The sequence below is a fragment of the Jatropha curcas genome, chromosome 11, assembly GCF_041381405.1.
Source record: "Jatropha curcas cultivar XTBG-Jc1 chromosome 11, XTBG_Jcur_1.0, whole genome shotgun sequence".
NCBI classification, from domain to species: Eukaryota; Viridiplantae; Streptophyta; class Magnoliopsida; order Malpighiales; family Euphorbiaceae; genus Jatropha; species Jatropha curcas.
Window position 1 is genome coordinate 299915 of NC_143161.1, and position 14022 is coordinate 313936.

At 38.4% G+C, this 14022-nt stretch overlaps 3 protein-coding genes across 4 annotated transcripts; 1 reads left to right on the forward strand and 2 right to left on the reverse strand.

Moving 5' to 3' along the window:
* Positions 1-184: 184 nt before the first annotated feature.
* Positions 185-3075, reverse strand: LOC105649314 (Glycine cleavage T-protein family). 2 transcript variants are annotated; one of them, XM_012235930.4, is made up of 4 exons: positions 2759-3075; positions 1425-2000; positions 1068-1186; positions 185-840 (listed from the first exon to the last, which is right to left on the reverse strand). In XM_012235930.4, the coding sequence occupies exons 2-4, from the start codon at positions 1980-1982 to the stop codon at positions 294-296; spliced, it is 1224 nt and encodes a 407-aa protein (XP_012091320.1). In that variant the 5' UTR covers positions 1983-2000; positions 2759-3075; the 3' UTR covers positions 185-293. The 2 variants fall into 2 exon arrangements, with proteins under 2 accessions (XP_012091320.1, XP_012091321.1); XM_012235931.4 differs by having other exon boundaries at positions 1425-2026; positions 2759-3046.
* Positions 3076-3429: 354 nt separating this feature from the next.
* Positions 3430-6547, forward strand: LOC105649315 (orotidine 5'-phosphate decarboxylase). Its single transcript, XM_012235932.3, has 7 exons — positions 3430-3827; positions 4304-4574; positions 4666-4785; positions 4874-5032; positions 5420-5592; positions 5893-5998; positions 6302-6547. Exons 2-7 carry the CDS (start codon positions 4326-4328, stop codon positions 6329-6331), a joined length of 837 nt encoding a protein of 278 aa, XP_012091322.1. The 5' UTR covers positions 3430-3827; positions 4304-4325; the 3' UTR covers positions 6332-6547.
* Positions 6548-6755: 208 nt separating this feature from the next.
* Positions 6756-10307, reverse strand: LOC105649316 (U3 small nucleolar RNA-associated-like protein). The gene is made up of 6 exons (XM_012235933.4): positions 9765-10307; positions 8918-9577; positions 8261-8710; positions 7700-7872; positions 7423-7606; positions 6756-6963 (listed from the first exon to the last, which is right to left on the reverse strand). Exons 1-6 carry the CDS (start codon positions 10167-10169, stop codon positions 6868-6870), a joined length of 1968 nt encoding a protein of 655 aa, XP_012091323.3. The 5' UTR covers positions 10170-10307; the 3' UTR covers positions 6756-6867.
* Between the last annotated feature and the right edge of the window lie 3715 nt (positions 10308-14022).

The window sequence follows — 14022 nt, forward strand, 5'->3', positions numbered from 1 at the left end:
AGGGCGCACTGTTGTCTGAGCAAGCATGTTTATTCGTGCTTGCACTATTATGGATGGAGGTGTGTAGGACTATTCAAATTGGTCCTTTGAGACCCAATTTACTATGAAAGAGATATTTTCCCTCTCCATTTGAAGCCCTCTAATGCCATTAATGTTTGGTAACAACAAAAATCTAATATCTAACTGACAGACAGACAAACAAGAATCATCATTGAAATGTTGTCATGTTTAACAATAACAAGTGAAAACAGGAACTGATCAGAAAATCCAGAAGCTGAAGAACCAAAGGTGGTTTAAGATGGCTTGTAATATTTAGTTGGTACAAATGGCATTTTCGTGACAACTCCATCATAGGCCTTGCCTCGTACCACTAATTTAACTTTGGTCCCTGCCTTGTGTGATCCAGATTTCACATAGCCCATGGCAATGTTCTTCTTCAGGCATGGACTAAACCCCCCACTGGTGATTTCTCCAATGGTTGTCCCTTTCTCATTCTGAATCTCGCTGTGAGATCTAGGAGGCGGACCAGAAGAGGTAAATCCTACACGTCTGATTTTTGGACCCTCTTCAAGTTGTTTGAGTATTACCTCTGCACCAAGAAAGCCACCTTCAGCCCTTCGTCTTTTTCCTATGGCCCAAGTCAGTCCTGCCTCTACAGGCGTTGTGTGCTGTTCCATATCATTACCATATAAACACAGCCCGGCTTCAAGTCGGAGACTGTCACGTGCACCCAGTCCAGTCAGCCTTACTTTTCCTTCAGATTTTTCTAAGATTGCCTTGGCAAGTTCCACAGCATTCTCTGAAGGAACTGAGATTTCAAATCCATCTTCACCAGTGTACCTGAATCAGATTTGTGTATAAGATCAGCGAAAAGATAAGGGTGAAAGGGGAGAGCTGGTAGAGAAGTGTAAACCGAGTAAACAGTAAATATAAGTTAAAGTCACATGTTCATTGCTGTACATTGCAAACACAAAGCTAAAGCCTGTCACAAACTGCCACAAGGTAAAACTGCTAATTTAAAGACATCCAGAACAAGATGATGTATTGAAGAGACTACAACATCTTACCCTGTCCTAGTGAGAAAGCATTGTGATCCATTGATGTCTATTATACAGAACTCTCCAAAATATAGCTTGCTCAAATCCTCTTTTGTCAGGTGTTGAAGAACTGGGGCAGCAAGAGGACCCTGCAACACAAAAAATCAGGAAATTTCTTTATAATGCTACCCATAACTCCATTTTGAGATCACTGTACTTGTCAAAAAGGAAGATGAGACAAGGAAATAAGACAGACACGAAAACATACAAGATTGTAAACAAGGAAAATCAAACCAAAGAGCAGTGAACCAAGTATAAAGTTGCACTTAAAACATATGAAATATCCAATAAAGAAACTGAAACGATTCGATGAGTATCAGGATTCACCTGAAGAGCAAGGAGAGACCTCTCATCATGAATGTGCCATGAGACATCACCACCTTTTGCTTTAAATGCCTTCATGTGCTCCTCAATGTGAGCCAGATCCTTGTCCCTGCACCCTGCATTCACAACTAAGTAAATGTGATCATCCTTAACCTTGGTGATCACTGAATCATCAATTGCTCCTCCCTTCTCATTTGTAAAGACAGTCAGAGTCCCAGTTCCAGGTGCAAGGCCAGCAACATCAGCAATAACGAGCTTCTCAAGGAAAGGAACAGAGTCCTTGCCCTTGAGACTCAGTCCACACATATGGGAGACATCAAAGAGGCTACCGTGCTGTCTACAATTGACAGTGGAGTCCATGATTGAATCCTTGTACTGAATGGGCATGCTCCATCCAGCAAATGGCACCATCTTTCCACCATTAGCAACATGGAAGTCATAAAGAACAGTTTTTTTGAGATCAGCTTCAGAGGCGAAGTATCGACGAGCCACAGCCTTCTTATCAGCCTGAGAAAGTCGGCGAGTGATCGATTGACCAAGTTGCCACAGACCTCCTCTCATTTTGTAAGATGTATATGTCTGTTCAAAATGATGCTGGAGTAAATCTTTGGTGCAACAACTATTAGTAAGAATCAGCAGGCTCAAAATCCATAGTAGCAGTTGGACTATATTGATAAGCCATGAGAGATAAATCAAAAGAAAAACAGTGCTCCATACATGTTAAATAAGTAGGAGAATACATGGAAATTGTAGACAATTAAAAGTGAATTACTTGTCAATGGCATTGTTAAAAGCAGATTATTACCAGTTGCTGGCAGAAATATTGATGACATTGAATCATGCCACTCCATATAACAAAGTATTTTTGCAAAAGTTGATACTTGAACAGCAAGCAGCGATCTTAGTTGAGAGATAATAGTATAGCGAAGAAAAATTATCACCAGATTCTTTATTCAAAATCATGTAATGTAATTCATGGCACATCCAGGAACTTCTTAAAATCAACTAATTTCATTTATTTCACGAACTGCTGACCAATACGATCTCAAAAACCATTATTGAAACCAGTAATGACTAGCTCACTCAGTACATAACAATCTCAAAACATATAAGGTGCCATTGAACAATTCTTATTAAAAAAATGAGAAGGGTATTTCCCAACAGCAAGCTCGATGTGGTAAGTTGTCTAGATCTCATTCCAGGCTCAGCATGCAATCAGGCAATCAAAACATCATATCATAAAAGAACTATGCATTGAAAACATCAAAGATTCTATATTTGAAGAAAAATGAACCAACCCACATACAGAAAGAGGACAACAAATGAGCGAGGCTTACAGGGATTAGTGGTGGTGTCGTTCAAAAGAAAGCAAATCTGAGGAGAGCCCAACAGAGCATCCCTGCAACTAGCGCAGATAAAAAGATAAAACAAAGACCCACTCCTTTTTTAATATGTGTATTGTATTACATATATGATATATATATTTTCAAAAGAAAGAAAAATAAAGAGAGATGTTTGGTGGGTAATGTTATGTAGTGGGTGGAGGAGGGTTTATCTCCGCCAAATCAAGAAACAGCCAACAATTAACCACAACCCCATCGGCAGCGAGTGGTGTTGGACTATGAGTCACCCAATCTCGTGTCTGTCTTTTGTGCACCTGTTTCTCATATTCGCTATCTTTCATGGTACTCTTAGAATCTGACGGCTGTCACAACGAATAATCTGCAATATCAGATCTGTGCCGTCCATCTCATCCGATGTTGTATATACTTCCTCCTAACTGGAGCAAGCAATATAGAGAGTGTACGAATATTAATGATGGAAATGAGAGCACGAGATTATAGTCACTGACGGGTGATCTTTAGTTGTCGAGTTAAAACAAAGGAAAATGATGGCTGGCGCATAGTGATGAGGTGCGAGTGATTCCACAATTTCCACTGTCATTGGGAAATGCTATTGCCACGTCTGTTTCCGAATATGGGAGTAATAGTTGGGAGCTGGTGGCTCTGGAAGAGGTAAAATTAGTTATTGCGATAGCCTAAATAAATAGTATACAAGAAAAAGGAAAAGAAAAAAGAATCCATGTCGTTTCGCAAACAGAAAAGAGAAGCGACGTCGTTGGCTGGAGAGAGGCGCGGCAATCATCGAGCGAGCGAAACAAAGCAGGTGGCCACGGAAAATCTGAAAATGACGAAGCTTTCAAAGTCTTCCTCACATAGGAATTCTCATAACAGCCATAAAAATTTGTTTGGCAATTAGAAGCTCTGGTGGCCATTTGCCAAACATTCGTTAGATTCTTTCGCTTCCACTCTTTAGGCTCTCTATCTATCTCTCATCCTCTCCTCCACTGCTTCCTCTAAAATCTCTTCCTTCCCACTCTGATGAGACCTTCAAAATCCAAATAAGGTAATTTCTTCTTATTTTTGCCTTTCTTTTTATTCTATTGACATTCCTTTAATTTATTTCACTTAATTATAGATTTGATTGAGTCATTTATTTGATGATCAATACTCTGTTTATTTGCTTGACAACTTAAGCTCTATTTGAATTTCTTTTCCCCTTTTGATAAGTAATAATTGTACAAAAGCAATTTGTTTCGATATTTTTTTATAAAAACATGAACCTTTTTTTTTTTTTTTTTAAGGAATGAGAATTCAATTGCAACTATTGAAGAAATTACCCTTTGGTTAGTGATTGAAAATTAGCAAGCAAGATTGTGTATTTCTACAAGCTGCATGTAGATGTAATACCTTGCATGTACAGCAAATAGGATGTTCATAGTAACAAACATCATGTATTTATATCATATAGTGGCATTTTAGTATTAGATTATACCATCTACGTTTCTTTGCATAACGTCTGTGTATTCCATTTTTGCGAAGGTAATGATAACATGGTTCAACCATGGTAATAATCTATCTATCTGGAGGTATTAGCAAGTGCCACCCCTATCCGGGCATCAACAAAATCCATGATGCTTCTTCATGCAAGATTACCCGTGTGAAACCCTTGACTACTATTGCAGTCTCTCCTAGCCTTTTATGTCTTCCATGTAATAACAATGTAGTTCACAATTCTGCTCTTTCTTGGAATGGACATAATCAGCTTAGGACCTATCATGTGTCACAACGGGTGGGTTCAAACAAATGGCTGGTGAGCAATGGAGAAGCTTCATTTGATAAACTGCTTCTTTTTTCACTTTGTATTGATTTAACAATTAATGGTTTAGTTCTATATTTTACAGTGTCGATCACACGATTCCATTTCACCTGATGATGAGTATCGTTCATCTCGGAACATAGCAATCAGTTTGTTTAGGCGATACAGGAATGTCATTGACCGAGGAGGAGGTGACAACCTGAAAGTATATTTCATTAATTTGCTCATATCTGTCAATGTGTGACACTTTTTTGCAGCCATTTCCAAATAATGAGTTTGAATTATGTGTTCAGGAATTCATCAGTGCTGGAGTGAATGCATATGCTCTTGGCTGCTCTGACGAAGGATTACGAAAGGAACTTAATGCTATGAAAGAATCTGGTCTTGAAATTGAAGCAATGCAGAATTACAGAGGAAGCACCAGTGTGAAATCCAAGATTTTCGCAAAGGAGGTTAGTCAATCCGACCTGTTTTGATGCACTAGAGCCGTAAGGTTATCATTAACATCAAGTCCTACTGTCTTCTCTGTCTCATTATTGAGCTGTGTTTGAGTCTGAAAAAAAAAATCACAAAGGGAAAGAGTATCCTGAAATCATTTATAAAGAATTCAGTTACTTGCTTTCCCTCGTTCTATGTCAGATCCCAGATGGATGTCAAGAGAATGATTATTTCTGCATGTCTTATTTAATTTTCCAACTTTCTCTAATCCACTTGTGTCTATATTTCTTTATTAAGAGAGTGGATTAGCCTTCATCATGAACAAACAATATTATCTATCATGACCACAGGTTATTGTGTAATTGATGGCTAACAGTCACACTTTCTATTCTATGATGCAGATTGATGAATGTATTCTGTGGTTGAGCATTATATTCATAACTATCTTGTGTACACCACAACCAACTATAGTTAGATGGTCATCTATGCCTCCAGTGTCGGATGAAGTACTGCTTCAGTGGAAAGGTTTTTGTGCTCTAATTGCAAATGCATATTATGTGAAGGGAATGGCATGGTGAGGCCCTTCTAGTGCTTTTATTTTGCTATTTATTGGCACAAGCGTAGATGTAATTTTGTATAAGCTGGATTGTCGAGCACTAATGTCATCATGAGCACAAAAGCGAAACTCCCTTCTTTTGATGCATTTTTCATAATTTGTATTTCTAATTATACATATCATTGTCAATTAATGACTTTCAGAACAGTTTGCTGATGTAAAAGGAAATTTTCAATTGTTAATGCCATCAATGATTAGAATGTTTGTGCACTAAGATTTCTAGCTGAGGCTTTTTCTTTTTCTTTTGTTTGCCAAAAGGCTTCCTGTGAAGACTCTTCAATTAGAGCAAATGGCAGTTGTTGGATGTGCTGAAGAGCCATCAGTTGTTGCCAGCCGAATGCGATTAGTATTTAGCACACTTGAGGTTAGAGAAGTCTTGCCACTTTCTTTTTTAATGCTTAGAGATTTATGATAAACAATTTCAATTAATATGGAGAGATCTATACTGAACTCAAGCCCACCTGTGGATGACTTTGGATCACAGAACCTCCATGCTAAGATCTTTCTATTATGATCAATTTTATTTTAGTTAACTACTCGTATATATCAGTATACATGTAAAAGATTGTATAGTTCATTATCACTTTTAAGGATGAAGCTAAGAAATCCTGCGCTTGTTGCTGTTATCAGAGTTACAGTATTAAAATTGCATTTTGGTTGTATGCAGGTTGTAAGTCCACAGTGGCCAAGAGTCTAGCCTCTGTTCTTCAATGTCAGGCAACGTCAATCGTTGTAGGTTCTCATTTGGACTTCTGGTTCCAATTGTAAATTGTAGATCGGTGCAGTTGCTCAGCAATTATATATGATCTTTATTTCAAAAAATATACTCGTAATGTATGCATGTTATGTACACTCAAAATTTAGTTCAAACACTTGCATGTACCGTTTCTAATGAAACTCTCACATTGAAATAGTTTGGTGGTCGTTACTTACCCCTCTTTAAAGGCTTAAGCAGCCCGCAAATTTTCAGAAGGATATGTACCTTACAATTTGCGAATGACAGTTTACAAGTACGTAGTGGTTTAACATATAGCAATGTACATAGTATATATATATATATATATATAGAGAGAGAGAGAGAGAGAGAGAGAGAGAGAGAGAGAGAGAGAGAGAGAGAGAGATTTCTTGAATTTTGAATGAACTAATAATATTGCCGCCTCTGTTTAAACTGCAATTACAAGAATACATATTTGTATCAAAGCCAAAATTGAATGAGGTTAGTTTATATTTAAATTACAACGAATCTGAATAGGCAACAAATGCAGCAGAGTTTTTCAATGTCTTTCGTGCACGCCAGTATACAGCGTTTGCTGTTTCTGATGTTCCCCACTGCAAAAGTAGCGATTGGAGATTTGTTACTTGTATATTTAAAGATAACAATATATATATATATATATATATATATATATATATATATATATATATATATATATATATATATATAAACCTACAACAATGTAGGCTTGAAAAATGAAAACAGAGCATTGATGGTTATAGCATCTAAACTAATTTTAGTACTCAGGTCATAATGTAGCCAGGAAAAAAAATACAGATCCAAAGCTGCTCTTATTTTCTAGGTGGAAATTAGATAACAATGAATTCCTTGGCCAAGTCTCATAGAATGGTCACTCCAGTTTCTGGTCAAATTGAGAAAACGTATGGGGGGGAGGCAGGCAGGCATGAAAAGAACGTATGGGGGGGGAGGCAGGCAGGCATGAAAAGAGTTGGAAAACTTTTTTCATAATTTGGAAAGCAAACTTTTATATGTAAATAAAATAAGAAATTCACCTTAACCTCCATGGCATGGTAATCTTGCCACAATCTCACATTCTGCTTATGCGTTGCAAGTGCAGATTCATATATTTTTCGGGCATTTCCAAGACAACCTTTATCACCACTAGATGCAAGGTTCTCTTCCAACTCGATGCAAATTTTGTATAAAGCAAGACCTGGTCGGGGCAAGGCAAGAAAACTGCAAACGAAAAAATATTTCCAATTAGCAGGTTGGAAAAATCAGAAGGTTTATTACAAAGAATTTTCTATAGCTTAAATATTACCAACATACCGCTTATATGTCTCTCTTGCTTCCTGAATTCCATCCTTCTGAAGAACACTATTTACAATCGCACAAGGTAGGGAGAATCCATTATCACTGCCACCATTTTTTGCTACTGAAACGAATGACATCTCAACCAACTTGTCCAGATAATATTTTTCTGTTGCAAAAAACTTGAGGGCCTGCAACATGTTATTATGTTAAAAACCTGGCTTGGACCTTCAGACTTTGAAAATAGTTGCTTGCATTACTTCTATGATGGTGGAACTTAAGATATAACAATCAGCTTATGCATTTAAAATGGTAATAAAGCTTGATCAACCATACATGGTCAATACAAATGGATCAAAAGCTTAATTAATATTCAAAAGAGAAGGAAGCATGTCTCAGGGTCTGCATAGTGTTCTGTACAGCAGGGACCAAAAGGAAGGACAGGGAACATGAGAATTGGGGAAATTAGGAAACTGTTGTTCAGGCAAAAAAAAAAAATACGGACGCAGCAGGGACAAGAAAATGAACCCAGATTAATAAGTCACAATTTAAAACTTTTACAAGAGCATAAAAACATACCATCATCCACAAGTCCTCAGCTTCTGATATTGACACTTTTGTCAACACGCTTCTAAAGAGTCCAAATATGGATCGTAGATCAACTTTACTTGGTCCAGGGATATTATTAGTAAAACATCTAATTTCTAAAGAGGCCCTTAAAATCCACAATTTAACTGAATCTGAAAAGTTGCCATTGCAAAATTTGTCCGCTAGTTTCCCGGCCTCGTCTAACCTCCCTAGCTGGATGAAAAATGAAACATATTCACAAGCCAAATCCTCAGTAATGCATCCAAATGTCTCAGCTTTCTCATAAATCGTCAATAGATAAGAAATAATATCTTCAGCATGATTGGATAATTTAGAAAGTTGGTTTTCTTCTCTTTTAGGAGCAACAGCATCCATAAAGAACTTAGCATATAGATTAAACAGAATGGGAGAAGGCACAAACTGCAAAGCCTGCTCATAAACCTACACATTGTAGAAGATCGAAGGTAGACAATTAGTGATATTGAGCAAGAAAAGCAAATACATACATTTCAATTTCAAAGAAATAAAAACAATGCACAAAGGTGCTTGTCAGATACCTAGAATGCAGGAAAAATGAGCAAAGAGAAAAGCACCAAGCAAAACTCTTTTCATTTTCAAGGATTTCACATAGTTTTACAGGAATTGTACCTGAACTGCTTTTTGTAGCTGTGGTGACATGATACCTTCACTTGTATCCTTTGTAGTTCTAGAATAAGTCATTTCAAGTCTAGCAAGCCAGTCCCAGTATTCGGGATCTTTAGAAAAGTCTCTTTTCATATCACTTAGGATCTCCTTTCGAATTTCTTCCGAATGTGCCAACTCTGTTGCCTCCAATATCTCAAATAAACGTTTTCTTAGTCCTAAGCTAGAAGGAAGAGCTTCAATTGCTCCACTATAGATAGTCTTAAGTATATTCAAACCTTGTTCTCTAAATAAATCCATTTTCTTTTCTGACTCCCCATTATTAACTTTTGATCCTTCAACGTTTCTCATTTCTTCATCAAGTAACATAAACGCACCATTGTTTTCATCTCTCCACTGTTGCTCCTCAGCAACTCTATGATCACGAACCAGAGTGCCCTTGTCCTCTCCAAGGGCAACCTTCCTGGCCTTCAATTTGTTAAGGTAAGTAAGTTCCATCCGGAGATACTCTACCCAAAGGTCTTCCGATGCAGGGCAAACTCTCAAACCACTCTGCATTAGAGCACGAGCTGCTGCAACATTTAAGTTATGGTCAAATTCCCAAGCTGCAGCATAAATCCAAACTCCTGGTACCTTTGGATGAAACCTAATTAGCTGAGCCAAGACCTGAAAAATAAGGAAGAGCAAATGTGATTTAAATGAAAGTGAGAAATCCGTCCGATAAAAATCAGACCTTTAAACACGAATTATTACAACTGCTGACAAAAATAATTTCTGCCAAATTAAAAGCTTTCCCTTTTACTTTCCACCTCTTTCTCAACACTGAAACAGAAACGAAAGAACATAAACATACCTTCTTCATCCTGCCATTCCTTCGCTCTCTACAAAACTCCAAATACCGAAACCATAGCTCAATATCACCCTTATATCTCAATACGGCAAGCCGATAAATATCCACAATTCTCGAGACCCCAGCAAAATCAGAAACAGACATCTTCATTTTCTTGTTTCCCTTGTTTTTCATATCACGAGCCACTGATTTCTTGCGGAGGCGGCGAAGCGAGTCAAGCTGTGTCTCGTACTCAATGTAGGCCAAGTAATCCTGTTTCAATGGACTCGGTCGCTTCAGTCTATACTCAAACTTTCGCCTCTGCTTCACGATCTCAGCTATCTCATAATGCGTGAATAACCCTCGCCTCTCAAGGTCGTCGAGCTCGTCGACCATGCGCTCGAGCCGGTATTGCACGGTATCGGCCATTTTTGGAGTTTTGTTAGTTGGTCGACGTGAACTCGAGACTGGTTTAACAGAGATTGATATGTCAGGGTTTAAGGCAAGAGCAGAGCTAGCGAGGAGAAGACGATACGGAAAGGGGAAATTGATAGGCTAGGGTTTTGTCATGGGCTGCACGGGTCATTGCCCATAACTCTATCTTTAATGGGCCGTTATGTCTAAGGCCCATTTAAGTTCGAAAATCTGCTGGTTCTTTTTTTGTTTGTGCTGGATCGGGGATGGAAGGATGGACTGTTAGCTGCTCGAGAGGCAGAAGCGTGTGGTTTAAAAGTGGTGCTATCCTGGTTGAATGACCAAATCTATAGTGATTCTTGAAGTTGACTCTCTTGAATTGGTACAACCAAGAGAGGATTATAACGAGAATGGGGTATTCTTTATTTCGGATCTGCAATTCATTTGAGCCAAAGAAGGGATTTTTTTCTTGAAGTGGGTTCCGAAAGAAGCCAATCAAGTTGGTGACTTTCATAGCTAGAGCCTCCGGTTGTAATGCTAGTTTTGAGTTGTGGAAAATTGCAGATGATGGCATTTTATCTCTTTTATGTAATGTTATAGCAAGCTAATAACAAGTTCTCATAAGTCCCATTACGCATCATGAAGAAAAATATAAAAATTGAATTATTCTGTATTGAAGAAAAATGTAACAAGTTCTCATACAAATTAATTGCAGTACATTATAAATGAAACTGAACATATATATTTCACGTCCATCTCTGCAAAGAATGTATAATCCTCCTTGTTGAAGTTGACAAAATATGTGTATGGATGTTTAGGTTTCAAGGATCAGCATTAGTATTGTCATTGGCATCACTTCCACTATCATTTCCCATTCCAAAACCAAATCCAATTCCCATTCCAAATCCTATTCCAATGCCATTGTGACCCTTACCACTGCCTACTCCTGTTCCTGCACCTTTTCCAGCGCTGCCTGCCCCAACGCCTCCACCTTCACCATGTCCATATCCTTCACCACTACCACCAACACCACCAAAACTGCCTGAGCCAACACCTCCACCAAAGCCACTACCATGACCCGATCCTCCACCTCCTCCACCACCACCACCACCTCCTCCTCCTCCTCCTCCTCCTCCATTACCACCAAACCCGACACCTGCTCCATAACCACTACCATGACCATACCCTCCATTGGACCCTCCTCCTCCTCCTCCTCCACCACCACCACCGCCTCCCCCTCCTCCTCCCCCCTCATTATTACCTACACCACCACCTGCTCCAAAACCGCTACCATGACCAAACCCTCCATTAGAACCTTTTCCACCGCCTCCCCCACCACCACCACCCGCACCTCCTCCTCCTCCAGCACCACCTGTACCAACTCCAACGCCAAAACCACTACCATGACCAGAACCTTCACCAGAACTTCCATTGCCACCTCCACCCCCTTCCCCGCCTCCTCCACCACCACCACCTCCTCCTGCATTATCTCCACCTCCAATACCTGCACCAGCACCATGTCCGCTACCATGACCAGAGCCTCCACCGATCCCTCCACCACTACCACCACCTTCTCCACCTCCACCACCACCACCATTACTCCCGACTCCAGCCCCAGCTCCATAGCCTTCACCATGTCCAGAACCACCATCTATATTTCCACCACCTCCACCTTCTCCACCACCACCACCACCACCTCCTCCTCCTCCTCCTCCAATATTGCCTCCTCCAGACCCATGTCCCTCTTCATGGCCACTACCTCCATCATTTTCTCCTCCTCCTCCTTCTCCTCCTCCACCCCCACCTCCACCTCCAACACCAAACCCATCACCATGATGAGCACCTCCTTTACCCTGTGTATCAAAACCCCTGCCGGCTTTTCCAAAGAAGCTTCCACAACTTCGCCAATTTCTATAACAATAATCTTCATTATAATTGTCATCATCAGAATTCCATCCACCTGGAAGGCCACTATAGTCGTTTTGATTTTGTACGTCCCTTCCTTGACCGACACTATTCAATGCACTAACTATGCTCAAAGCAAGAAGAACCACGTAGAGTATTTTAGTAGACATTCTACAACGAGAGAGACTAAAACTCACGTTCTTAGCCTCTCCTTCCTAGCGTCTCTTATTTATACAATTAGCTTATGCCCTTAAATTTCCGTTTTTGGCATTTTAAATTGTTTTGTTCTCTCACTAAACTATCAGTGGACCAAATGTTGCTGTGTTTCAAAGGGACGGGAATTGGCGGGCGCACTAGACGAACCATCCGCCTCAACAAATGAATTAATAAGGTCGAGATAATTTCTCAGGCTGGTGAATTACAGTCAACAACAACAAAAAATATTACAGAACTCAAACAAGATGACACGTTTAAGTACAACTGCTTAATAAAAAAACCCAAATAATGTACGTATAATCTATGATTTTGTGAAACATTAATTTTAATTAGCTAGAAACATTAGTGGAGTGGTAGTTAACATTGTATATACTTAGTAGTATATCTCAGACGCTTTAATGTCCAATCAATGCATGTGGGAAAAACCCACGTGTCATTCTTCTTTGATCTCAATGGAGTCCTATCTGGCATTTCACTTTTCCAAAATTAACAAGCAATGCATAATTGAGAAGGGTGACGTTTTTAATTAGCTTGCCCCACTTACTCTCCAAGTGGGCGAGAACGTCCATGTGGATGCCATGCGATCAGTGAAATGTAAAAAGTAAGTAGAAGCTTATATATAAGGATAAGAGATAGTTGGTTTGGTAGTGGCCAACTGGTATATAAATTGGACAGCTTGAAGTATAAGCCCAGAAAAGTAGAAGCAACTTAACCTAGCCATACACCAATATATCTCCAACATCCAATCATTGAAATATATAAACAATTACCAATTCCAAATCTTTAAAACAAAATAGAATTTCCCTCTTCCTGCAACAGAATGTAATCTTGGAATTTTTCAGTACTGTATATATTTTATTTGAAAAATTTTGGGTAATTAATCAGCAATGGCAATAATTGATAGGGGCAAATTTTAGTAAGAAGAAATCTTTTCAAAGATATTTCCTATTGCTAATTTTGTCTCCATCTTCAAAGAAACGCTTATTAAGATATTTCGACAATGTTCTATTGGTGGAAACTAACTACTCCCACTACGAGCGGCTGCTTCAAAATTTTATTCTCCGCTTGCAAAGTGGATTCCAGTGACTGTATGTCTTCATCTTTACGACAACTTGGAATGGGAATTGTTTAGCTTAAATTAATTATAATTAAGCGACAATTTGATTTGATTTCGAGTTAAAAAGACACGTTTTGCTATCATGCTGCTAGCAAACAACCTTTTTAAATTTGCATGTTTAAGATAATTGAGCCATTATTAGTTCAATCATAGATAATAATTCTTTTTATTCTAATACGAAGTTTCTGTGTTTATAAAAAAACTCATGTTTGTGTTCTTTATTAATGTTGTGTTAAGATTTTTTTTTTTATTATTTTAAATGAAGTTCTAAAGCATCCAATGAGAAGCTCAGGAGATCTCAGCTTATTTAACGTATAGAAGAGAAAAAATATACTACACTAACTAATAATTGGAAATGCCAATAGTTGAAGACAACCATGCTGCCAATGATCGTGTACCAAAATTTTCAACTATTCATTTATTTATTTTCTTTTGATTGGAATGACAAATGGAATAATGTAAATGAGGTTCTAGAAAAAGATGAATCATATCTCTCTCTTGAATATGGTATTTAGCCTGTTTACATGCTGGCCATTTATTTGTAAGTACGACTAACTATTAGAAGGATATATAAAATTTATCTTATAATTAATTATAATATTACAATTTATTATTATTTCATCTATCACT